Source organism: Python bivittatus, unplaced genomic scaffold, assembly GCF_059951505.1.
Source record: "Python bivittatus isolate LINGU-HERP-01145 unplaced genomic scaffold, Pbiv_v1 ctg000030_np1212, whole genome shotgun sequence".
In the NCBI taxonomy this organism is placed as follows: Eukaryota; Metazoa; Chordata; class Lepidosauria; order Squamata; family Pythonidae; genus Python; species Python bivittatus.
In genome coordinates this window covers 4832548-4860487 of record NW_028277031.1, presented here as the reverse complement: position 1 = coordinate 4860487, position 27940 = coordinate 4832548, and the positions used below count along the sequence as shown (strand labels likewise).

The 27940-nt window shown below is 40.9% G+C and overlaps 1 protein-coding gene across 1 annotated transcript in view; it reads left to right on the top strand.

Moving 5' to 3' along the window:
• The window catches only part of RBFOX1 (RNA binding fox-1 homolog 1), a 399208-nt gene that overhangs the window by 366172 nt on the left and 5096 nt on the right, over window positions 1–27940 (top strand). The window contains exon 12 of the mRNA XM_088152958.1: window positions 20512–20587. Coding sequence (XP_088009084.1) covers window positions 20512–20587 — 76 coding nt within the window. The remainder of the gene's footprint in view (window positions 1–20511; window positions 20588–27940) is intronic.

Genomic DNA, 27940 nt, shown 5'->3' with positions numbered 1-27940 from the left:
TGGGACCAGTCCCCCGTGCCCTCTGTCACCTCAGCCCTGCTGCTCCCAGCGCTGCACATCTGCCGTACATTTCCGTGGTGCTTGCTCAGGGTTCCCAGGCTGTTGTGCATGGTGCGCCTTTCACTGAGACATTTCACTTCTGCCAGCCTTCCACTGGAATGATTGCATGAGGAAATGATGCGGCATGATGGTCCAGAATGGAGATGTGGTCTCATAATAATGATTGATGATTAATAATAATAATAATGCCTCCTCCTCCCCCTACTCTTTCCCTTTTCTAAAAAACAGTTGAAATGTTCTGAGCTCCTCCCCTCCCCCCGCCTCCTTTGCAACCCCCGTTGAAAAGGCAGAACAAATGAATTCGGCAAGCGATGATTTCGTATGAATATCCGTTCTGCAGCTTTGTCATCACGGTGTTATTAGGATATGTGGTGTCCTCGATGCTTTTCGAAATTTATCCACCCACACACACGTTTGTGTCTGTTTAGAAACATCCCCAGATTTTGCTTTCAGTGTTTGATTTCCTTTTTCTGCCCTACGAATTTTGTTAAATTGCTCTTGCCCTTTTAAAATCAGCACAGCTTGCCTTCCTTTCGTTGATACAAATGTGCCTTCGTTTGCAAAAAGGAAACATCTGAATTATAATTTAGGAGAAGCTCTTTGGTTTCCTTAAACTGGAAGTTGCGAGGCTAGAGTTTGTATATTATTCCAGAGTCACCGTTTCGTCTATCTTAGCAATTTAGATATTCTTGAGTTAACGGCCTATGCCAACGCTCCTCTCTACCTTCATTAAAACGAAATGCCTCCGTCCCTTTTTAACCCTTCTGTAAACATAAAGTCAATTGGCAGCAAACCCATTTCCCAGTCAGCAAGCAGTATTGTGAATTTTATCTTCTCTTGCAGAAATCAATTCGTCTTCGTTGCAACAGATGAAATTTCTTGTAACACCTCTGCAGGTAACAATCATTGATACTTCTTGATGCATCCATCTGAGTCTCAATATCCTTTTACACATGCTGCAGTTAATCACTAGAGAAAACCTAGTAAAACCCCAAAGATAAATCTTTGGAATCGTTTCATTCGGGTGTAACTCAAAGCTTCTAGGCTTTGGGGCTGAAAATACATTAGCGTGTTCTGCTGACGTTGATGTTTTGTTTCGCAATTACATGAGTGAGGAAAGTAGCCATTATTCTGAAGTTTCATGGGAAAAAAAATAATGATCTACTCGGCAGTGAGGAAGGATGGGGAAGAGAGAGAGAGAGAGAGAGAGACAGGAAGTTTCCTACAAAAGAAGTTTATTGTGAAAGAAAAAAAAAAACCCAGCCCAGTTATATTGAATATGATTATATCTCTTAAACAGCTCACATATATTGATAGCCATGGGGTAGATCAGGAAGGAAAATACCAAAACGTGCATTGCAATTCTGTCATGCCAACCACGTGACTTATGGCTTTGTGTGCAACATTGCAATGCCAGTAGGAAAGGTTGGGTTTGTATCATGACTTCCCAAGTCTTTGGGTCTTCCCAATGACTTTGTCATTCTCTAGTCATTGCGATTTGAACCAGACACATAGTTAGATAGGAGTGGTTATCACTAATACAGCAACTGCCAGGGCACCTGCCTTTTTTAAAAAACATGTGTGAAGACTTCCACTTATGTGATTCTATCTGCCACCGTGTTTCTATTATTTTGTGCTGAACACTGACCTCCAAGGGCCCCCAAATTCTCCTCCTCTAGCTTTGGTTTCCTATCAGCAGGCTGAAGGCTAGTGGACTGGCCTATGAAAGACAGGTATTTACACTCCCCCCCAGCTACCTTGTGCCTAAGTAAGTACAATGATGTAATTCACAAAAATTGCCTTCTTTGAAGAAAAATTAAGTAAAAAGCAATGTCTTCTCCATTCCACTGAAGAGGAATGGCCCAAAAGACTGAAGAAATTGTAAACACATGAGCACCAGTTTCCAGAGCACACAAGTGAATCTCCAAGTTTAATTTTGGAGATAATCTTATGGTAAGAATAGTGTCTTAAGATTGGGCCAATGCATATATCTGAAATTCTTTGAGGATACGTTGCAGACAGTTGCAGATAATGGTTGAACCGGTGGATGTGGCTAGTCCCAAAACACCCATTTCCTTGAAGGCAAACATTGAGGATACTCTCTACAGCTTCAACATGTCTCCCAGAGTGCTTTCTCCTATCCCCAAGTCCATCTTTGATTTTTTGGGCAGGTGGGTACAATTCCCTAAAAAATACTTGGCTGTTTCTACCAAGTGTGATATTTTCTAAGTAAGGTCATGGGGATCAAAGATTTTCTTACGGCCAGGATGCTAAAACCTGGTGCTTTGTTTTCAATCTGTTGACTTCCCCTTGATTTTTGTTAAATTAAAATAATATTAAGTCAGGTATGGATAGGGAACCAGGCAGATGACTTGTGCAATGCATGAGAGCACCCTGGTGCTTCTGGGCACCGGGCTGTCTGGCCTTACCTTAAACACAAACCCTTGTTTTCATATGTGTTTGGTTTATCTGGGACTATCCCTGAAGTGGCATAAACTAATCACATGTATAAAAGCAACCCTTATTTGAGTTCTTCTGAACTGGATGACCTCCGATTGTATAGGGACTGCTTATTCCAGAATATCCAGCCTGCTCAGCATTCTGGAAGTTACAAGTTCAACCCATCTGGAAGGCCCCATGCAGGAAAATTTATCTGAGACTAGAATTCTCACTTTGTGGAGAGTTTTGTTCTTATTCTAACACGCCTTTTCACATTTATTACCCCTTCACTTTCCACATATATTCTCTCATGCATATCAAGGGGTTCCCCCCCCCCCGACATTTTAAAAAGTTTGGAGCTTTTATTCCAGAAGGATAATGCATGTAAACTAGCTCCATTTTTTTTTTTTTAAGTTCGTCATAGTCAGATCTTTAAATTACTTCCCAAATCCAGATGACTTTTTAAAGTTAATTTAAAAAGTCATGAATTTGGGGGTTGATGGCTGACTGACAAATACTTCCAAAATCTAGTGGTGCCATTGCAGACGCTTCATCTTTGATGACAGCAGTACAAAAATGTTGAAGTCTTGTTAAACTCTGTGAAACTGTTTGTGTCAATGGAGGCTTGCACCATTCAACTGTTACATGAAGAAAATGAAGCAGGAATATCTTAGTTAAAGTGACCTTCTCTAAACATAGATAAAGCATATTTCCTTGCTGCCTACACAGCAAAGAAAATAATTTGTTAAATACACATTAAGAGTGCAGTCCCATAATATTCCATAGCAAATCAAATCCATTCAATTGAACCCAAAAGTATGTCTGTCAGATCAAAGCCTAAACCAGGTATAAATGAGTATGATTATTACCCTGGTGGTCCTTCCTCACTTTTCTCTTCTTCTCAAGTTCTGAGAATTCTGTAATTCACAGCCAAATTTGAATTATATTTCCATTGTTTCTTTGAACTTCTGATTTATTCTGACAACAGGCATACTGAATCCCCAGAAGGTCCCCCTAGGTCCACAAACAAACATCTTTTAAAAGATTGAAATTCCATCAGATGACAAAGGTGATTCCATGTGAAGTGAGATTTAGGCAGTAGAAAGCTATTGTGCAAGAATGATCATCTGATATCTTCTATCGCAGACACAGCCATACTTGGCCCATTGCATTTCAGAGCTAAATTAGTGCTGGAAATCTTGTACAGGTTTCTCAGTACTCATAGAAGAAATCACCACAAATGATGGGGGTCTGCTAATACAACTGTGTTCCTGGGCAATAGGATAGGATGTCCTTTCCACCAGCAGAAATACTCTGATTTGGGGAAAGAACTATGAGATGGTTATACTTCTCTTGCTCAGCCTGTAGAAGGTATAATAATAGTTCAAAGCTTAGGACCTCTGAAACTATACATTAGAGTGGGGGGTGGGGGTCCTGCAGAAGTTGTTGGGTTCTATCTTCTTTCAGCTTCAACCAGTGTTCATGGTTGACAGAACCTGAAATTCAGGACCAACTGATGGGCCTCAGGTTCATCGGCCTGCAAAAGAAAATAGAAAACATTAGAATGAATTCAACATGTACACATTTTCCACATAAATTTGCTCCAAGGCAAACAGGTCAGTCGTTGACTTTTGCGTGCCATCCAAGCTGTAGAAATTATAACAATTAAGATGGATAAGATGATGTTACATGGTTGGAACTGGGTGGTATATTATGATTTCTGAAGTTCAGATGCAGGAAAAAAATAATAAAACTGTGGTAAAGATGGACTGACTTCTTGGCTAAAACCAAACTTACTTAAACGGAAGAGTTCAGTGTGGCTATTGTCATTTTCCTAGTTCTGCCTCCTGATAGCTAATGCAGCAAAATTTATGAGTTCCCTGCCCACCCGTGAGGAGGTGCGGGGTGTCTGTGTGCTTGACATTACCAAGAAGGCTGTTGTAGCAGCTCCATGTTATAATATCTAGCCCCAAATTAGGATATTATTAAGAAAGCCACAGGTGGACTTGCCAGCGTTTGGTCTAGTCAAGATGAACACAGTTAATGTCAGATATAGGTGTCAGAGTCTGCACACTCAGTCCCAAAGTTCAGTAAATCTTCTGGAGTCTAATTAGTTCCATTAAAGATTTCTTTATTAAGAGAAATGTACAGCATCTATAAGTTGTTGAGTCTAAGCATTGCTAAGCAAAACCTTCCCTTTTAAGCCCCCTTTCCCCCCCTTCTACTTTCTTTTCCCGCTTGAAATTCCTCGCACCTTTCTCCTGGTCTCACGGTTGCTTGACCTTGTTGACGCCTCTGCAGAGATAACAGCAGCACCTGGCTTGGCATCTTCCTCCCCCTTTCTCCTAACTTCTATGGCGGGAACAAGAAAGCGGACCTCCAATTAACACTTTGACCATTTAATTGTCAAGTATGCATTGCTAGTCTAAATTAAATGAAACTATGATTTCTAGCTTGCGTAGATCCTGACAATAGGTACAGTCACGTGTATATATAATGCAATCATGGATCTTGCTCTAATGCCAGTGTATTTCTTCCCACCCCCATAATGGGATTAATGTGGGATGGGGCCACAGAGAAGGTAATCAGCCCAACCCCAAGTGGAAGAATCAGGCATTTTGATTTTACTGAATTTCTAAAGCACCTTATTCTAAGGCTATTGGCCTATCATCCATGGGACCATGGATTGCCGTAGATCTCCTCCTCTGAGCCTGGAAAAAGGCTCTGGCCTCTGAAGAGGAAAGCTGATCTTGGAAGCTTATTGCTGGCCTCTGAGACTCTAAGGCAGTGTTTCTCAACCTTGGCAACTTTACGCTGTATGGACTTCAACTCCCAGAATTCCTCAGCCAGCAGCGTAAAGTTGCCAAGGTTGAGAAACATTGCTCTAAGGTTTCTGAGTTTGAGAAAATCTACCTTTGGAAAGAGACGGAACAGCACATGATAGTAGAGGAGCCATGGACATTGTGGGTCCTCCAGGTTTTTTCCCAACTGCTGCAGAATCTATACCAACTCTAGATCTTGCAACAAAAGGGATGTTGTGGTTTGGGAACATTAGAGCCTGTTGATGTAGAAAACAGTGCCATAAATAGATGGATTGAATTTGGTTCATGGAAATTATTTGAAGATCTGTTCAACATGCAGACCACAAAGTATCTATCCATGCAATAAATCTAGACCTAAATTTTCATTGTAAAAAGTTTACATTTGCAAAATGGTGCCAAGCAAGCTACAAACAATGTTCTTTTAATATATGTAGTATTAGTACTATTACTATGTACCAGCAAACTGAGGCCATCTTTAAACCAGAAGGGATTTAGTGAACAGGATTATCTGCTTCCTCCTCTCCTGCATCTCAAAAGGTGTTTTAAAAGCAGTCAGTTCATGACTGTCATCCGAAACCAACAGCAGCTGTGCTTCGGTTTTAAGTTGTTACAACCTTTTCGCATCGCACGATGAGAAATTCCAGAGTACCAGTCCCAGATGTAGTTTGCATAGATGAGAGAGTGATAGCATTTTATGTTATTTCTGTAGTATAGGTGTGTACAGCTCGAACGCCATTGGTATGGTGCACAACTACAATAGTGTAAACTGTAGGCTGCAAAAATCCACATTTTTTCTCAGGGGTCACCACTTAAATTTGGTCTTCGGTGTTGTGTTGCCAGAATGAGACTCTGGAATGTCCCACCCTTTCCTTAAATACCTGTTAGCCTCAAGAGCCACAAGAAAGACCAGTGAGGTCTACCTAAAGTCAGCGTGCAGGAACCCTTTGGAGAAATATATCTGTAAAAGTTGCTGGAAGAATACTGGCCATATAAAAAGTTCATGAAAGAACCCTTTGGCCTCCTTATATATTTCAGAAAGTAAATGCAGATGCTGTTGCTCCTCAGGCTGCTGAATGTTTACATTGATGATGAGGATGAGGATGAGGATGAGGATGAGGATGATGAAAAAGCCAGCAGGAATCTGTCCTGCCAAGTGAATCTATAAATGGAGATCTAGTTGTTCATCTTCCGTTGAAGGCCATAGTAAAATTAAGCCAAGGGCTGTATTCAACTTTAGGACTGCAGGTTGTGTTTAAATTACTTTATGGATGGGCAAAATTACTGTTTATGAAGTAATGTCATTGCTGCAAACATCCACAGGCTGCTGTTTTACAACTTCCCCAGTCCTTCATACAGCATGCTGAATTCCTTGATGGTATGATGCTGGGGTTTTTATGTAGTTGATTTTTTAAAAATATTGTTTTAGTAAATGTTAGAACTAGTCTTTTCACCCTTCCCAGTGCTTTCAATAATCAAGGATATTCAAGCTTAGGCAGTTGCAGAAGCTTGCTGTTTCATGGCATTGCCTCTCACGTTCCGCCCCTTTTGTGTGAATGATGTTGTGGTGCACGGACAGAAGGGGCAGAGTTAGTGTTGCAATGCGACTTGCATCAATCCTTTCCCCCCAACCCCACTGCACTAAGACAAAACTTCCCAGTATCATTATAATGATTATAAATTAAAAAACAGGGGAAAGTATAAAATATATTTATTTTTTAAAAAATTACATTTTAAAATTTATAAAAAATGTGTAAAACGTTATAAAACAGGAGACACTGTCAACCCCTAGTTTTCCAATTGCCAAAAGCCCAATTTGGCCATTGCCACATTTACCCAAGAAGAAGTCAAATCTCTCTCCCCAAAAAGACAAATTATAAAAATATATATATACCGTATTCTTGGAATCTCTGATGAACCTCCCTTTTAAAGATATAGGGTAGAATATAGTCTGTCTTTCAGGCAAATGCTCTATGCGCACGGTCTTCTAAAATGTTCTTTGAGTTTTTAAACACTGCAGGTGTATGGAAGTCACTGCTGGATTTTGTCATGGAGATGATAGTGAAATAACAACAGGCCAAAATGCCCCCATACTTTCATAAGGTTATTTGTCCACCAATGAGGATTTCTGGAAAAAGGGGATTTCTGGAAAAATTTCTGGAAAAGGGGGATTTCTACCACTTTTAAGATGTGAGTAAAGTTGTTGAACTGAATGAGATATATTCTGGTTTACATCCATTATCTTTAGGGAGTTAATGGCTAAACTTTAAGGAAATCCCTTCAAACTATGAGGAATTTGTGATGATCTACCAGCCCTGGTATCTTTCTTTAAACTTTCATGGGAAAATGTGGCCTCATATACAAATGGTTTGAGAGGCCAGCAAGAGGGCAAGAACCTTGTCTGCATCTGACAGGGGTGGGTGGATTTTGCAGTCCTTTTTCAAGGTCTCCAAAGGTTGGGATAACCACCTGCGAATTTTAAGTCTGGAAGTTCTGCAGCATTGCAATATGGTGTATAGCTCACTTGGTAAAATAAGGAACAATCCAATCAATTTTCTGAAAGGGAAGATGCAGCTTTGAAGCTTTTCTCAAACTTCCATTGTTCCTGCCGCTACAGAAAGTGAGGCAGGCTGGGTGCGCGTGCGTGCAAATTCTTTCATCACAGAAACGAGAACTAAATATTTGTTTTGTTGCCTTGATTTTTTTTTTTCCCTCCTTTCGTTTTCTTGGACATTCCTCCCTGTTTACCAGGCATCTAAGACATTTTGCTGCTGAAGATAATTTGGAGGACCCTATAACATTCTAACCGTGGAAAAACCACAGTCTTCCATTATGGGCACCACTCTAGCTGAAAGGGTGAAGGCTGTCTGATGTAAGGCTCTCAGAGAATAATTTAGGACCAAGGACGGCGGAGATGATGGAACCTGTCCTTGGATTCCTTCCATCTATCCGTTGGGTCTACCACTTGCGCATCATATGTGCCTGCCTCATCAGTCTGTGGCCTTGAATTCTTGGCAGTCCTTATAGCAATCTTTAAAGCTGTATCTTCCTTCTCGGTGTGAAAGCCAATGGAGATGTAAACATCTGTGTCCAGCAAGATCTGGCATGTACTACAGTAAGGTGCAGAATTAATTTCCTTGATACATTCAGCTCTCCTTTATGGCGGCCCTTCCTTTTATCGCTATAGAAGCAGATAGCTTACATGGGACTTGACTTCTTTGAAAGCCACGGCAGGTTAGTTGTAGGGTAAAACCCGGATTATCCTTTTCTCTTGCACAGTTGAAGTTTTATTAATCCTTTTCTTTCACCCCGTGTGACGCCCTGGCCAACCTTTCTGGCATCTTTGTCATTATCTCTTTGACAGCTTGCCTTTCTCACACTTGGAGTTCTAGGTCAGTTCACATGGCTAGTCAAACGTGACAACTTGACAAGATTAAGGCAAGCCGCATTCTGCAATTTGTAAATAGAGGGAGTTGCTTTCCAATCTGCTGCTGATAATGAAGTGGCGGTTGTGTGCGCTTGTACATCTGTGTATGTGTTTTGTGTGTGTGTACCTACAGATGCACACCAGTGCACTCAAATATCTCTCTGTGTTGCTAACTATGCAGAGGCATAGCTGAAAAAGTTTTCAGGGATATAGCAAGAAAAAATAAAGAATGCAAAGGTCATCCAAAGAAGAAGATCAAAGTTTCTGAATGTGCAGACAGCAGATCTTTCAGTGACGGAGACCGTCTCCCTTTACTCTGAATAGAATCTTTTTAAAGTTGTGCAAATATCGTCAATTCAGGAACAGAATATTCTGGAAAACTTTGGAGGGTTCTGTTCCCCCTCTGGACAATGCTGCCCTGGAAACCACTGAAGCCCCCCCGCCCCAGAATGGGATAGTCTAGAGAAATAATCTGTGAGATTTGCACATCCCTAATTCTTTTTTTATGGGGCCCCACCATACATCTAAGTAAGGCAGTTATGTTATCCCTTACTCAATGGCAAGAAATGCTGGAAACTGTTACCTATTTATTTTGTCATTATTGCATTTCTCCAGTGAAAGATGCTTGTGAGATTTTTTGGTATCAAAATAACTGCCTCCAGAAGGGAGAAAATGTCACGATCATAGAAATATAGACCAACTCCCTGCTTAATGCAGGAATCCAAATGACAGGTAGTACTTGGTTAACAACCACTCATTCAGTGACTGACAACGCTGAACGAGTAGTACTTATGAATGGTCCTTGAAGTTGTGGCCATCCCAGCACTCCCGTGGTCACGTGATCACAATTTGGGCGCTTGGCAACCAGCTTGTACTTACGACGGTTGCAGCGTCCCGCGGTTTGTGACCTTTCCTGCCAACTTCCCACAAGCTAAATCAATGGGGAAGCTGACAGGAAAGGTCAAAAGTCACTCCTGTAAGTTACTCCCATTCCCACCACTTCTTCTTCTGAGAACCCCAGCTACAGAGTACCAGATCCTGGGGATCTCGTATTCCGTAATGCACGCCCACCTGCAGGACACCCCCCCACACCCCATAGTATATGCCCAGCCATGCTTGCACCATGGCAGCCACCGGTGCGCCCTCCCATTCCTGCAGCATCCACCCCCTACCAGGCCCACTCACCCCGCGGCAGCCACTTACCTATCTGTCAGCCTGCTTGCAAGCTGCGCAGGACTTGCAACTTCTTGCCACCTTCTCCACTGACTTTGCTTGTTGGAAGCCAGCAGGAAGTCGCAAGGAGGTCCTCGCTTGACGATGGCAATGGGACTGCCAGGATTGCTGTCACTAAGCAATGCGGTCATGTGACATCACACTGTATGACTGCATCGCTTAGTGATGGAAATTCCGGTCCCAATTATTGTCATTAAGCAAGGACTACCTGTGAGGCATCCAGTGCAGGGAAACATGTCTTTGAAGACTAATATCAGTACCCACTTAACCATCGACCAACCCCTTGCTCAGTATAGGAATCCACATTAAAGCATCCTTGACAGATGGCTTTCCAACTTCTGATGAACATACCCAGTAAAGGGGAACCCTCCAACTTTCTGGGTAATTGTTTTTCCCATTAGGTTTCCCCCCCCCCCAAATGCCTTCGATGTCCTGTATTCTTGGATGATACAGACCTTGAACTCCCCCCCCCACCCTTATTTTTGAGTAATCCGTGTCTTCAAAGCAATTTTTAATTTAATCCTAAAGTTCATTAAGGTTCATTAAGGAAGCTTTGTGAGGTGGTCCAGACAAGAAGCACAACCAGGAGTACTAGCTCTATCTTTATTGTAAGGTTGCGAGTCTGAAAATACCCCTCCTATCTCTCACTTTTACTCTCCCCAAAACTAGGGAGGGTCTCTTCTGAGACACTTTTGTCATCCGTCCTTCTTTGGACAAAAATTTCATTTATCAGACCATTGTCTAGGCTGTGGCTCTTCCTCCTGTCTTCCAAGATCATTCCCACATACCATTACAGGAAGCAGCAAAATGCAAAAACAGAAGCATTACTCTGTGTGTGCTTAGATGTTCCAACCAATCGCGCAAGAGCAAGTTCGAAAAATTCAAGTGAATTCTTAGAAACCTAGCATTGTGACCAAGCCACAATCAACAGACATGCAGACTTAAAGCACTTATCTATAGACCTATCAAAAGGTATATCCAAATTTTGTTCATGTGCAGACTTTGTTCATGTGCAGATTAACTACCAACCATAGAACTCCCTACTCAAACATGCATACAACAACATAATAAAAAGATATATACAATCCTTGCCAACCCAATGAACCTCACTTCCCCACTTCTTCTGCACTGATCATGTTACTTAGTATGGTTAATGTCAGCCCTACCAGGTCAACCAGACTAAGAAACCTATGTCAAGTAGGTCAGGTGACTTTTATTGTAACAGCTATAGTACCAGAAGCTTGCATGTTTGAATATGCTTCCCCTTTCCTTTCTTTATCTTTGTGTGAATTAGGGAGAGGTTTGTCTGAAACATTTTCTCAAGTTAAATTCTTGGCCCAAACTCAGGTCCCTTTCATCTAACCATTGCCTTGGTAGCGGCTCTTCCTCCTGTCCTTCAAGGCCATTCCCTCTGTCCTTTACAATAACAAAATGCTCTCAAGCCAACAACTTAGCTCAGAAAACAACACACCAAGTACTGTGGATCCTTCCACATTGTCTCAACTCATATAAAAAGCCAGATATTGATATTTCCACGAGCCTTCTAAGCTGTCTTAGATGCCTGTTAATAATAACTAAGAGCTACAGGCATCTCCAAAGCTTGCTATTAGATTCTTAATATGAAAGAAAGGAAAAAAATATTCAATACACAACTACAAATTAATTGCATAGACTATTAATATAGGGCATAATGTAAATGCATTATGCATTTGTAAAATAAATGAGATCAAGTTTAATTTTCTCTGGATCTCTTCCACTAATTTTTGAAGTAGAACATATCATTCAAAGGTATAAAAAACCCACACACACATCATTTCTATAATGATGTCTACTCCCCTCTCTCTTTAGACTGTAATTTGTTGTACATAACTGGAGCTTGATTTTAAAACAAGCAAAGGGAAAAAAATAAATTTACCCATAAAGAGGAGAAATGAATCCTATGTTCTGCATATCCTGAGTGTGCAAATGAAGCAGGTGTAGAAATACCAACCACTAGCAGAAAGACTGATAGACCATTCTCCTTGTTTGCAACAATCCTACTAAAGTTTTCCTTAAGTTCAGTTGAGATCACCACCACTACTACTACTACTTCTTCTTCTTCTTCTTCTTCTTCTTCTTCTTCTTCTTCTTCTTCTTCTTCTTCTTCTTCTTCTTCTTCTTCTTCTTCTTCTTCTTCTTCTTCTTCTTCTTCTCCTCCTCCTCCTCCTCCTCCTCCTCCTCCTCCTCCTTCTCCTTCTCCTTCTCCTTCTCCTTCTCCTTCTCCTTCTCACATGAACACATTTAATTTTGTTTGTTGGATTTATATCTCGCTTTTCCTCCAGGAGCCCAAGCACTGTGCTTCCAATTCCCCCACATGAACAACAAACCTGTGTGAGTGTTTGTGTTGAGAGAGAATGACTGACTCAAAGTGATCCAGGGAGGTTTCATGGCTGAGTGGGGACTTGATTCTGGGGCTCCCAAGTTCAAACCCAGCACCTTGGCCACTACTCCATGCTAGCTTGTTGTCAGAAGTAGAACAGTATGTTTGTGATACCCTCAGCAAGCGTCTTAGCAGGTATGCAGCCGTAAAACTGTGGGGTAACTAGGCTCTGGATTTTATTCTGAAGTTCATAAGCATTAATTAGGTATACAAAATAATTCATATTCAAGTAAAAGTACACATTGTGCTTTAAAAAAAAAAAATTAAAAATGCTGTGGGGATGCCAACATTTTCTGAGAAATTAATGCTAAGCCATTTGCCAAGGCTCTTTGGGTGGCTATTTGTGAGGGACGTAGCTGAGGAGACCTGGTCCAGTATCAAAACCCCATCCTAAAGTTATCAGTGCCAGGAAGAGAAGCTAGCACAGAGGAAAGAAGGAATGTTGTTAATTAAGGTCAGGTTCTAAACCTGGCAATTGAATTTCTAAGCCTTCATGCCTATCCTGATAGGTAAGCTTCTGATGTTTGTGACTTACACTGCACGCTTGTGCAGGCATCTGAATGGTCAGACACAACTGCCTCTAAAATGCCTCATGTTCTCCTGATGAGTTGGGACTACCTATCCCTGATTTTACAACCTGGGTGGAGTTATGGTTCTGAGATTTGGAAGGCATCTGAAGGCAACTAGGTTGTAGGAAGATGGTCTATCTCCATATGGGGACCTCTTTTAGGCTGTGGCCCACATCCAAGATTTTGAATTCTGTGGGACAAGATAGTTAAAATTTTAACAGGAACAGGTTCCATAATAAAGTTTGATATTGCAGAATAATGTATTTTTATGCTTTTTGCCATTCCTTCTCCATGCCATCTGCCAACAGAAACTGCAGAGTCCATGTTTGTATATCTTAATGTGTAAGGAGAAATTATAAAAATAGGAACACATTAGAGTCTTGTTGAAAGAAATTATGAGGACAAAAGAAATTCAGCAGCCCATGGGAAGGGAACAGACTGGGTTTCCTTGTCCCCGTCTAACAATGTGACTTGTCCTGCAGGTAGTATCTGCATGCAGAAGGCTAAGCTTTTGAACTTCTCAATTTTCGTAACATGTAAAGGCGTGTTTTGAAATTAGCATTTAAAAAGAAGCTGACACTGTTCTTTTTCCTCTGTGGAAATGAAATTTATTAATCATAATAAAATTGTCATATTCTGAAGGTAGAGGTCACCCTGAGGAGGGAAAAAAGGCTATTCATCAACTGAGAGGAAAATGATGCATGTTCTTGGGTAACATTAACGTGTTGGTCCTTTGGAAAGATCTTCCTCCATAGGAGGATTTCTGTGTGACAGATTTGATGCTGTGTGCTGCAAAGAGGAGCACCATCTCTTTCAAAGCACAAGCTGATTATCATTCCCTGCTTGCACAAGGCAAGGGATGTCCACATAAAATGTCCTGCCTGTATGGTTTGTCCACTTCATTTTGGTGGAGGCTCTTGAAATTGGGCCTAAAGCAACATTTGAAGGGAACCTGGACCCTTCCTTCTCAAGCAAAATATCTGATTTGAGAGAAGCCCAGAAAGTTTCATTGCCCATTATAACATTCCCCAAAAGGGTTTCTGCACATCCCTCATCAGTTTTCAACAGATGTGGGGGGGGGGGGAATTGACATTTTTCCTCGTATAAGTTAGCTATTGAATTTTGAGGGGGAAAAAGCCATCTTTCAAATAAGAATTGGGAATTTTTTTTACAGCTTGTTTTCGCCAAAGGTATCTAAAATGTTTTGCATTTGGAACAGTTTGAGCTGAAAACACTCCCTTTGGTTTTCAAAAAACTGTTTTGAGTTCAAAGTGCTTCATTTGTGGAATAGTTAAAACAGTCTATTTAAAATTGAAACAAATATATTTAAGCTGAGATGGCCCATTTCCAGCTCAAAATATTTTCGGCCTGAAATGTTATGTCCTTACTGTATTTTCTGCATACCTCACTGTATTCTCAAGAACTGGACAACTGTCTTTTGAATTAATGAACAATTATCAAAGCAGAACACCTCTGAATCCAAGGACATACCCCATTTTGTGAATTCTGTTTTTGTTTTTTCAAACAATGAATAGCACTCATGCTTTAAACATTTTGAAACCTTATGCACACACATATCTTCTTTGGGCATTCAAAGCATGCATCCTTTTGGAAGTAGCTGGGAACACGTAAGCTATATTCGCACAACGTACCTATGATTACACTAAATCATGGAACTAAGTCATGGTTTACTGTACAATACACTGGATCATAAACTAGCCACTCTGATTAGGTTTGCACATTACAGAGCCACAGATAAACCAACCAGAGGGAGGGAGGGAGGGAAGGAAAGGAGTATATATATACCATTTATTCAGGCTACACTTCCTGAACCTATATGAAAACTGTGCAACAAAATTGGAACTTTTTGGAATTTTGCAGTACTTGCCACAAAACGTGAATTACTTCTTAAAAAAAGAAAAGTGTATACAAAATGTGTTCATTAGGGGGGGAAGTATGGGTTAGGAAAGCACCTTAAAAAAGTGTGAATTCGTAAAGTGTTTGTCAGCATCTCTATACTAAGAGAAATGCTTCTGAAAATGCATACACATTTTTGAGCAGATCTGTTTTTTCCTTGTATTCCCTTTTGCCCATTTTTACACAGAAACAAAACCAAACCAAATTTAGGACTTGGAAAATGAGAAACTGAAGAATACTGAAATTCCTAAAAATACGTGTTTTCCTTTCCTTTCCTTTCCTTTCCTTTCCTTTCCTTTCCTTTCCTTTCCTTTCCTTTCCTTTCCTTTCCTTTCCTTTCCTTTCCTTTCCTTTCCTTTCCTTTCCTTTCCTTTCCTTTCCTTTCTTGTCCTGTCCTGTCCTGTCCTGTCCTGTCCTGTCATTAAGCCTGCCTGTTGTTATAGTGAGTCATGAAGGACTACCCCATTTAAACTTATTCTAGCTGTTCTGAGATGCTCAAGGACTAATTATCAGATGAGTACCTCTGGAGGTTAGTCTACTCCAGATAGCTGAAGAGTTTCCTGAACCTCCAGCATAAGACACTGAAAATGTATTTTAAAATCAAGGTTGAAATTCTGAGGGTGGGATGTTTCAACTTGTAGCTATCACAATCTGTGTGAACCAGCAGTGTGATCTGGGTGCAGAGCAACAACAACAAAAGGCGATGAGTGACACAGTATCTAAATCATGGGAAGGAAGACCTCCACAAAGTTCTGTGGGGCTCCTAGTCCACTTTGAGACCTGTGTCTAGTTCTCAGCAGCACACTTTAAGAAGAATTAAAATGGATGCAAAGAGGAGCAACAGGGTAGACAGGGGACCTGGAATAAAGTCCTAAGAGAAGAGATGGAGAAAACTGGATATACCAACCCATCAGAAGAGAAGCCGAGGAGAAGGGAATTAGGAGAATGTTATTCAATCACTTGAAGTGATTTCACACAGAAGGCAGCCATTTTGTGGTTGCAAGTAGAAACAGACTTACTGCATGTAAAGGTGAATGGACCATACATCTAATGGAGGTTGCTGGTGGCATGCTTCATATATAAGTACGATTTCAAAGTTCTTCAAACATACAGGCTACCCGAGTATTTAGTATTTTAAGCAGTTTCTAGTTGGTCAGCATAATTCCCCCAGGCATCCTAGTTTTGTGGGGATCTAAAGAAGTATTTCCTATGATGGATCCCACAAGTTTTCACAGAGTTGCTGTACCCAGTAGTAAAGGGCATGACATTTAAATAGCTTGACACTCTCTTATTTATGAAGTCGTCTGCAGATTTTGGTGAGCTCTTATCAAAAACAAACCAGGTTCACTCACACATTCATGCATTGAATGCAAGTGATAGACCAGAAACTCAGCGGTCACAATTACAAAGCAATTGAATGTGATAGGAAATAGCATACATAGCAAACGGTGAAATGGATTGAGGCAGAACTCCAAAGAGTACTGTATTCAGAGAATGTCAAAATGTTACCACTTCTTCCTTCCCACTGCCTTTGAATTAAAAAAAAAAAAATATGGCCATTTCTAATGTGGAGTTTTAGCTAACATGCAACACAAATAGAGCCAACCTTCTGGGTAATGTGACTGGTAGCAGGACAAACATTTGCTGCAGTCTAAAAATTGGGGAACAGATAAAACACAGTCAATGAACCTGCTCCCTGGGTGCATGATGCAGTTAAACACCAACATATCTTCTCAAACACTTTAGGAAAGAACAGTAAATCAGCAAACAAGATTTAATATCAATGGATCCACAGAAACCAGATCTAAGAATGGCTACTTTCTTCCCAAATAACGATGAGCTTGCTTCCAAGGTATCAATCTGGCCCCTTGGTTTTCAAGACATGGTAGAATCCACAAGGATTCAAATTAAGATTTTGAGGGGCTAAACATTCTATGTTCTGATCATAGCAGACAAATTGAATGCATCTGAGGGCCCAACCTGGGCTTCTAAGTGATGGAATAACATCACTGGCACAAGTGGGACTGATATTTCAATGTGATTTTTAAATGAATTATCTTATTATGTGGGAAGTGGAACTGGGTATCAGGAAAAATGTCAGAGCAAGTGGCAAATACCTTATCAACCTTGGAGTACTTCTGTGAGAGGCCATCAGAAAATACGAGGATTGAAGGTGAAACCATGAAGTCAAAATCGTCTCAGGAAAAGGCCATGCCAAACTGCTTTCATATCACGCTGAGGTTCATTCAAGAGAAATAGGTTTCTCTGTCAGTCCCCTATGAGTCAAATACTGTGGCTGCACCTGATCCAGGAGTGCCCTGGGGATTTCCGAATGGCTGCTGGCGGGCCGTTCACCCCAGGTTTAAATGGATGGATGAATTTAAGAGAAGGATTTGGAGGAGAATGGGACTGGAACTCCTGGAGGCCCATAGAGATCACTCAGTGGGATGATGACTCACTCAAAATGATGAGGTAAATGATTTGTGGCCCCTTTTTGGTTATTGGGGAATTAAGGATGTAAATAAAAGGAGGACACTTCTGAGAAACAAATTGCATGTCTTCCCACCCTTAAAGCTACTCTGCCCCTCCAGATCCACAGAATGTGCCACGGTAGCTGAAGTTCAGCTGTGTAATTTGGGTTGGGGGAATTTCAAGAGGTTTTAGGGTGGGAGTGGATATGAGAATGGAGCTGTTGCTTCTACTCCCACTCTTGCTTTGGGGAAGATCTCTCAGGAAGCCAATCAGATGCATATAGGGTGCTGGGAGATGCAGGTTGCTAATTCCTTGTCTAAGAAGAAGCTAGAACCCTAACATGTACAGAGTACATTGCTGTTGTCCCCGTTGCATTTTGTTATCAAGAATAGCATGACGTGAACCCTGAAGAAAGGAGGAAAACATATGATATTAGCCAGATAGACCTGCTCCTGTAAGCTTCCTTCCTTCAGGGTTATGCAACTCTTGTCCCACTGAGCAGCAGACTCCACTTATCGCATACTTAAGTTACCATACCCTTAAGAAGACTGTGGCTTAAGCAATAAGCCTTTGGGGAAGGTGATTCAGGCTGTAGTCCTCTGGCTCAGCTGTAGACCAACCCCTAAAGTTCACAATGTATTTTTTACATTAGGGTTCAACTGTTTTGCTACATGTTTGAAAAATGTTCTCTGATATGGTGACAGAATGATGTGCATTGCAACGGAAGCATTTCCAATTGGGACTGATGAATGCTTTCCAGTTGATGAAAGGCCAGACTCAGTGCAGTGTTAATGGCATGAGTACTTGCTTAGTTTATAGTTGCACTTTTCAAAACTAATTTTGCTTTCCAAAGAAGCTTACCCCAAGATCAGATTTACAATCTCATATGACAGGAAAAGTGGCGAGTTGTAAGCTGTAAATATTGTACTGAATTTGACCCTCCAACTGCCCCCAGCTTTTCTTTCCCTGTGAAAGAAGCTTTCATTCTACCTGCTTCTTGAGATGCTTTAGAAATTATTTTACTGTCATCTGAGTTTAATTTATAGTTGCAAGATGGCAAAGGGTTCCTCTGTTTTTTATTTACATGTTTCTCCATTCCTCTGCAGCGACCCATATTTCCCTCATTCTTCCTGATCTGAAAAACTCTCTGGGCTTTTAATTGAAGCAGAAAAAAAACAAGGAAACTACAGTCCACTGGAAAAAAAAGATTGCACAGTGAAAGATAGGACACCCATTGACTATACTGACTATATCATAACTAAGTGTAGGATTCCCCATTTCTTCCATACATTTTACTGAACTTTTCTTCCCCTTTGGGATAAAAAGCAAGATAATTCCTTTGCCATCAGAAATTTGGCACAGCACTAAGTTTTAGTCTTTTTGGGTTTATTCTACATTTAAAAAGACATGGGTGGTTTTTACTTGGGCAATGGAGGGTCTTCTTTTTCATGTATTTGCAGTCTCAAAGCAACAGACAGTGAGAGGAGGTGGGTGTTCCTTCTGGTTAGGGCTGAAGAAGGAGATTTCCTTCACTTGCTCCTGTTCTGACTAAAGAATGAGATCGAGGTTGGTTAGTCCTGCATGATTATTTCTGCAAGGTGGACAACACCATCTCCTTGTGACCTTCAGTCCATAAATGAGGCAGAAGACCAAAAAAAAAAAAAAGTCCTCTCCTTTCTGCAATGAATATGTCCAGATTGTTTTTACATTTTAAAGATCATATGGGGAAGGGAGACACATAGGAAGGAGATGATCCTATGAAAGACTTCCTGCTTAGATGTACTTCTGACAGGACCAGCAATAGCACCATTCAAGGTGGAATGAATTCAGCTTACGCTCAATTCTTTTGAGTTCTAGTTTATGGTTTTATATCTGGTGAGGGTCAGTATCCATTTCTGTTGCAGGTAAGAGGCTGAAAAATAAGAGCTATCCTGTTATAAATTACCTGGTGTGACAACACCCATTTTCAGAGATATATCTCTCTAACTCTACTTTCCAGATACCAAAGATTTCATAAGTACCATTTAGAGGTTTTGTCAGGTACCAAGAATATAGCACAACTGTGTCACCTGAACAACTGGATCATAAAAGAGCAGGTTCACTTCTACCAACATTTTTGAAAAACCATGTGCTTATGAGAAGATAATATGGGAAACATGAGATATTTATTGGCAGATAGCTTTCCTGCCCCAAGACTTTTGTAGTTTATGGTACATTATGCCTTCTAATAGAATATGCTATGGATTTAAAAGCAGATGTAGCTAGAGTCCAATTCCCAACAGCCTCAGTCAACATGGCCAATCATAAAGGATAGTAGGGAGTGTAGTTCAACCACATATCAAGGGCCATAATTCCTTTACCCTATATTGTGTGTTTCCCCAGTTCTGATCAACATTAGTCAACAAATGTAGGAAACATCTCCGTAGAATGTTATCATGACACAGTGTTCTTCTACATGAGGCTTATTATATAGTTTTCTCATTTTATGTGATTCTATGAACGGTGACTCTGCTGTATTACTTTCTTTTCAAGGATCACTCTTAGACCTTCTCAGTGCCATATAGCTGGACGCTTCAAAGGTCCACCTGTCCATTTGCTTCCCACTCTGGAGCACCCTTCTATCCACCCAGTTGTACACCTTCTATCCACCCGTTCCATTTTGGGACATTGCCAGGGCAACTACTTGAGTTCAGATTCAGTTTCATAAACTGCTCAACTCCTGAGCCCAGTTTGCAAAAGAGTTGTAGAAAGCCCCGCATCCGTTGCCATTCCCATCCCCTGTTTCCAACAGGCAAGTGCCCTGGGAAGGGCCTGGGCTAGTCCTCCTGCCCTGAAGGAAGAGCGAACAGGAAACGTTGGACTCCTTTGTTCTGCAGCCCTGCATGTTGGCTGCTTAGTGTTAATCTCCCAAAGCTAATCATACATTTGCAATCTGCCCTCATTACGTTCCTTTGTAGCCCAATCTCCAGAGAAGATTGCTTCCATAAAGTGCTGAGTCAGTTCATTTCCAATGTAATTGGATAGAATGGGATGTTTGATTGCGTTCATTTTGTAATTCTTTTCTGGCTTTAACCTCTGGGATTGATGCTGTTTCTTTTTCCTTGGCTCTTTGTACTTTAAAAAAAAAATTAATTCTGAGCTCTGCTTCCTTTTTAGTTACGGACGACTTTATGCTGCAGACCCCTACCACCACACACTTGCTCCAGCAGCCACCTACGGCGTTGGTACCATGGTGAGTGTTTTTCTCCTCCTCCCCCACCTCCTTTTCCAGCTTAAAGTGCATTCCTCCCTTCCTCTCCTCGGTTCTTAACATGGTTGACATCTCCTCACTTTTCCTTAATTGAATTTGTCTCTTCTGCTAACGGCAGCTAAAATGCCACATTAATCCTTCCCAGTAAACTTGATAAATGTCTTAATTTCTTGGCAATGTAGTGCATGTAAGTTATTATATTTTTAATTTTGCAAGTATCACCTAGCTGAGCACTTACCTTAATGGAATAATTAGTCATTTTGATAATTAAATCCATCACAAGTAGAATGCATTCACAGAGATGTCCATTCGTGTGGGGTTTTTTTCCCCCATGAATTTACATAGCCCCAAGGTCCAAGTCACACCAGTGCGTCTTACAAAGAGCTGAAACAAAATTTCCATGCTGGTGCAGGCAGTTAGCTCACATCTTTGCTATTTCCTCTCTATTATAGTTAATAGTCCAAACGGAATCATATGGCAAGAGAGGAAAATTATGTTTAGCCAATGCTTGACTTTCAGGGAAACAAAATATCCTGGTCCAAAGGAATCTTTAGTTATATGAAACTAAAATGTGCCCATCAAAAACCCACAGGGAAATTGCATTGGACACTGTTGACCTTTTACATTCTGAGCAAACATCTCTCCAGGAGTCAAAAGTGGAACCACATTTTACCTTGAAATTAAAATAATGCGTAAAAACAAGCAAATATTAGTAACAGCGATGGACAGAAATGGAGACAAATTTACCTGACATTAACTGAATCCCTCTGACTCAAAAAGACTCAAGCCATAATCATATTTGTTCAACCGGAGCCCACCTTTATAGTGTGTGTGTGTGTGTGTATCTGTGTGTGTGTTCAAACTCAAAAATATATATTATATAATTTTCTAGGACCTTATACAGAAGTGTTATACCACAAGTATTACATTCCTGTCTTGAAATATATTTCTATTTAAATAGCAGTAGTAGCAGCAGCAGCAGCACTTTATTGATTAGCCATAAGACCATATCAAAGTACAAAAAAATTAAATAAAATCATCCCTAACAGTATAAAAACAAAATCTCGGCCCATATATCCATATCCCCCTTACAATTTACCCCAATCAGATCTACATGTATGGCTCAAAACTGCACTGTTTTATCCAGAAAGGAGGCCATTTTATATGTGATATTTAAGTTCTGACCACACATAAAATACATTCTTCTGAGACATGGGTCCCACTGAACTGTTCATCTTACGTATGGTTCAAAGAATTTGATTAAACCTCCCATGTTTTATCATTGTGCCTATCGGTTCAAATCTCACACGGGTAAACCCCCTCCTAAGATACTCGGGCATTTGAATAAGGAAATATTTTTCAATTTGAAAATTACATTTATAGCGACTCATCCATTTCAGCTTGCCAGCATTACTGAGACGAGCTATATCTTGTTGACTTTCAAAACCAAGGATTCCTTGCACAACAATTTTCTTCACCTTTTGTCCAGGTGCTGCTTAACAAGCCCACAATGCCTGATGTAATTTGTAAGTTGTCAGAAGAGTCTAACTGAAGCTTAGTCTGTTCTATCGAGCACAATTTTGAGAGTCTATCAGTCTATTAAATAGTCTATTTAAATAGAAGAAGCTACAATCATAGGTATCTTCTTGGGAGCACATGGCATAATATGGATTGCGATGTCCTCATGCAAGTGACATCATCATAGCTTGTAATGGACATCTCGTCCACGCTTTTTCCTTCCTAGCGTTTTTTCTTCATCCACATGGGTGTGCTTGATTTATTATTTATTAGACATAGGTATATCATGATTTATTAGAAATAGGTATATCATTAATGGCATTTATTTTTAATCTCTTCTGATCCAAACTGAAAATAGCATGTTCACTCTTGCAAATAAGTAGCTGTAACAAGAAACAGATCTGGGGAAATTACTGTTTGGCCAGTAATCTGCTATTTATCAATCTCTTGCCTGTTCAATCAATGATGTAATCATTTTTATATTGTTTGAAATTATGAAGTCTGTAGAATCCTACAGATCCCTCCCACACCCCTAACTATTTTTCCCTAAGATCTGTTGTTTAAGTAGGTGATGCTGGTTAGCTTCACGGCAACGCTCCAGTAGCATCTTTACTTCCAAGAATGCCTCTGGTTTCTGTCCCACAGACATTCCAGGAAAATCAAGATGGTAGGTGATTGCAGCCCAATTTGGAAGTGTGACACCTACCCAGATAAAAGGTAACAATCAACTGAAATGGTAGCGAGCGTTTTGCAGGGGTAGGAGATGAGGGAGGGTGGGGAACAGAGAACTATATGCAATTTCCTTTGCTAAGTTGGTGTTTTGTGTCATGACACCATGGAAGCCATTTTACACAAGCACTCCAAATTCCCAGGGCGCCCACTGGCCTAAAAAAACATATCCTATCTTCATTGTAAAGATTCTCAAATAGCCTTGAAATCTAAACCTTCTCCAAGGTTCTGATGCACAAGAATCTGACCCACATTGCTGAGCTAGGAATCCATTGTTGCGGGTGTTCTAAAAATGTGGTGTTGATGTATGGATGGTGTGGGGAAAAAGATACACTTGCAAAATAAAAGGAACAGGTTTGGGCCAGCCTTAAATAATTAGCAAACATCCCAAAACATCTTTGTTGCAGCCACTGAACAAGAACCCATTTATATCTGAATACTCACTGGTCCTTGGTCTTTGATGAAACTATCACCAAATGACTTTTCATTTTAATATGTGCTTATGTGGTCAGGATTAATTGTGTTTACTGTACAATAGAGATCCCTGTATCCCAGAAATTAAAACTGTCCCTGTAATTAATAATCAGAGCTCCATTTATGATTGTTCTATGATTGATTGCATGTGAAAAGCAAAAATCCAAGTTGGGGGAAATAACCCACATAGGACCCATACTTTCATATAAATAAATAGCCTAGGCTGGGAAAAGCCTTAATTTATTGCCCTGTTTCAATCACTGGGTACCCAAAATTGCAAATGGCAATCCCAGTTTAGCGTGGTTTAGGAACACACCAATTATTCTACCAAGTCAGGTCATACCTTTCAATCACCCTTGGCTGCTTCATTCCAAAGAAGCTGTTGTACAAATGTCAGATTTTTTGCCTTTACTGCATCTAAACTCCGAGGCTCAGTGATCTCACCTCCAGCTGGATTAACAACACTGGAGGATTGACACGACAGCCTTAAAACTAAGGAGAATTGCTATCAATCGAAGGCTGTGCTGATGCAGTTCTCCAAAACGTTGCTTCTTTAAACCCTTCAACTGGCTAGATCCACCCTTACAAATCCACACAGCTTAAGATCTTGGCTAAGTATCATGGTGCCGTTGTGGGGAGATGGGCGGGGACAAGTCTAATAAATGAATGAATGAATGAATGAATGAATGAATGAATGAATGAATGAATAAATAAAGGTGCCATTTGGATCATTCCTGCTTTGTTCTCTACCCTTGCACCTCTGAAGAAGGTTTAGAACTAGAGCAGGGCATCAGAACAAACCAAGCCTAAGTCAGAAAGCCACAAACAAGCCATGGATCCTAATATGCATGTCACATTAAGCCTGAGCAGCCAGCCGTTATGCCAGTAAAGGGATCCATGGGGGGAAGGGGCTGAAAAACTCAAAGGATGGCCATGTCTACATGAGGATGATCATGGTTTATGATCACATGATTGTGGCTGCCATCCTGACTTTCTGAATCGAGTTGTAGCACCAATAATTAGAACGAAAGAGGATGAACTTCAGCCACTACTAGAAAGAAGGCCAATGCTTAAGAGATATTTGCAAATTCTGGTATAAATTAACCTGATCCTCATTACTTAGCTCAGTGTTTCTCAAGCTTGGCAAGTTTAAGATGTGTGGACTTCAACTCCCAGAATTCCCCAGCCAGCCATGCTGGCTGGGGAATTCTGGGAGTTGAAGTCCACACATCTTAAACTTGCCAAGCTTGAGAAACACTGACTTAGATGAATATGTGGATTGAATATAGTTATTCATTGGATCTTGCACTTTCCTGAATTTAATTATTCAACTCTTGGATGCAGTATTACAGGCAATTCTTGTTATTCTGTGAAAATGCCGCAAATACTGAATTAGTGAATGCTAAAAGCTCAGCTGGGAATGTGCACATCCGGTGATTCCAATTCTGCATATCCATGAATTCTGTAAGCTCAACAGCGCCACGAGTGCTGATTTTGGGGTGGCAAAACATTTTTGTGAATTTGCAAATATGGAACCCGCAAATAACAAGGATTGCCTGTACCTCCTGATAAAGTGTAACCATACACATGCCATATTTGAGAGAAAGTTCAATAGAAAATACCTTTTTAAAGATTACTATTTAAGCACAGTTTTTATGCTAGTTTTTTAGAAAGTAAATATACAGATTAATAAAGAATCAGGAGCAAGCGGAACTATGAATAAACAAGTGACAGGGGCTAGAAATGTGGAAATCAGTTCCTCTACACCAAACTCTCTGTATAGTACTTTTATCTTTCTGTAGTAGTTGAGAAATTTCTTTATCTCAGAATCTGACTATCCTGAGTCAGGCTCTTAATGGTTTATTTGGGTACACAGTGAACAGATTGCAACTGAGTTGAGTCTCGATTATTTTAAAATGGATTCTCCTTCTTTTATTTTTTTTTCTCTTTTCATTTTGAGTATACCTTTGGGCAAAACTGTGCATCAGACCTATCCTACTAGTAGTCATGCTTCAGTGTTATAAATATTGATGGATTAGAAGCTAGCAAAAGGTTGCCCTGGGTTATAACCTTTGCAGTTAAAAAATATACAAATCATGCTCTGTGTCATTAGCAAGCATGCTGGAAAACATGGAGCACTTCCTTGATGAATATCTATGAAACCATCCTGAAACCGAGCACCAGTCTAAGGCAGTGATTCTCAACCTTAGCAACTTTAAGAAGTGTGGACTTCAACTCCCAGAATTTCCCAGCCAGCCATCTTAAAGTTGCCAAGGTTGAGAAACAGTGGTCTCAGACCTTTTCCCCATGATGGGTGCCTCCATTGTTATTAAGGAGGCAGCACATATATTATTGATTCCATTTCTAGACTGACTAATAAGCACGGTTCTCTGGGTAGATACAACTTACTGAAATAGGTTATTTCAAAAATACAGCCGTATGAAAAAACAGTCAAAGCTCCAGAAATAAAAGAAGCATCAGCAATACAGTAGGTCAGTATTTCTCAACCTTGGCAACTTGAAGATGTGTGGACTTCAAGTCCCAGAATTCATGATGCCATTAGACGAGAAGAAATTTAAGCATGCTAGGCTTCCTAGAGCTATGAAAACTTGCGCTGTCCAGTTCTTTGGGAAGCTATTTAACACTTGCTCACAAATGATACCATCTGCATTTGAGCCCAGGGCATCAAGAAGATCCTACTGGTTTGGGGGAGCAGAGTTTTCAGCCTTCTTTAAAAACCAGAGTGGGGGTGCAAATGGGAGTAGGATCAATTTCAACCACTTGGTCCCAACAGTTGGTATTCAGGAAATAGGATAATAATAAGAATAATAAATCCATATTGGTGAGCATACAGCAACATCTTTGTGGTGAAAGGGGATGGCACAGAAGTGATCTGTAGGGATCTGATAAAGGAATGGCATCTTCCAGGAGCATACCCCCAAAGGCCTGGGGTTGGGTGGGAGTTAGAAGGCTCTCCCTTGACCTGAAAATTACCTAGTTAGAGGAAGGGATGAAGTATCAACACCCTGCCCAGTTATTTCACAAGTGATATTCCTGTGAAGTTGCAAGCATCTCCTCTTTGAAGGGTAGAACCAGAGTAAGTTGCTTTAACTGTTCCATAAAGCTGTGGCCTTGTCTTGACTCTTTCTTCCCTCTTTGGGAGCAATAAGATTTAGGCAGTTCCAGGCATAAGTAGAGCTCTCTGGACTCCAAACCTCTCCACTAGGGATGCTCCTTCTCAGTTTCCCTTCCCCCTTCCCCCTTCCCCCTCCCCCTCCCCTTTCCCTTTCCCTTTCCCTTTCCCTTTCCCTTTCATGCCTTGGAGTCAATGTTGACTCTTGGTGACTGCCTGGACAAGTCCCTGCAGTATTCTTGGCAAGATTTTGGAAGTGGCTTGTCCTTGCCTTATTCCTAGGGCTGAGAGAGAGTGACAGGCCCAAGGTCACCCAGCTGGCTTCGTCCCTAAAGCAGGACTAGAATTCACAGGCTCCTGGTTTCTACTCTGGTGCCTTAAGCACAACATCAAACTGGCTTTCAACATCTCAGCATTACTCATCAGTTAAAAAGCTAGTGGCCATACTGGGGGGAGCAGACCTGTCCTAGTGTCCAAGGTTTGCACATACAAGGCCACTCTTGGAGACAGAGCAGTGCTGGCAGCAGCCACTAGATGGCAGCAGAGTTAACATTTTCTGTAGTCTCTGCTGCCATCTAGTGATCATAGTAGTCAGCCTGCACTGAGCCTGCTGCTCCACACCCTCTCCCACCTCCATAGGAGCCTAGGCAAATTAGGGTCCCAGCCCTGCAGCAGATGATGACCATTTTGGGTCCCTGCATGCCCCAAGACAACTCTACTCATGTTTCCTACTTCATGTTCTGTCTATGCATATACATTCACTGAGGTCTTAATGAGTAATTCCTAACAGTCCCTTATTTTTGGAACTGCTTCCAAGGGGCATTCCATTCAAAGCTAACCTTCCAACCTTCACACAGCCTTATTCAATGAGCACGTCCTTCACTTTATAGCCCATAGAAATTAAGAAATAAAACACTAGAGTATGCAATGAATCCACTACATAAATGAAGCTTAATCTACCTTTGTCCATTTCTGGCCAAGCAAAAGAAATATGGGAAAGAGCTATGGGAAATGTCACATCCAGACTCAGTGTGAAACAGATACCTACTCAGAAAAAATGCTTGCCCTTGAGTTTTATCGTAATATTATGCATTCCACCCCTCAAGTCAATCTGCCTTGAAAAGTGGCTTCATGTCATGCCAAGTGACTTCTGAGCCTTCACATGTGCACAAGATCACGGGTGCTCCCAAGAAACACCCAAAGAGAAACTGCACGCTCTGAATCCTGCAGCAAAAACAGTGCTTGGTTGATCTGCTTCAAGGGGGTGATTCAATAGAATCACTTTGGAATGGAATCACCTCTCTTGGAAGCATTGCACCAAGCTTAGGGTTAGTACACCTTCCAAATGATCAAAGACTCATCAAACATGCAGCCACCAACTGAGTTTGCAGCTTTGGCCAAGACTCAATTACCAGTTGTGTGAAAGTGGGAGTCAGAAGGCTAAGGTGACCACACTTGTGGCTTCATCCTCACCTTCCTCA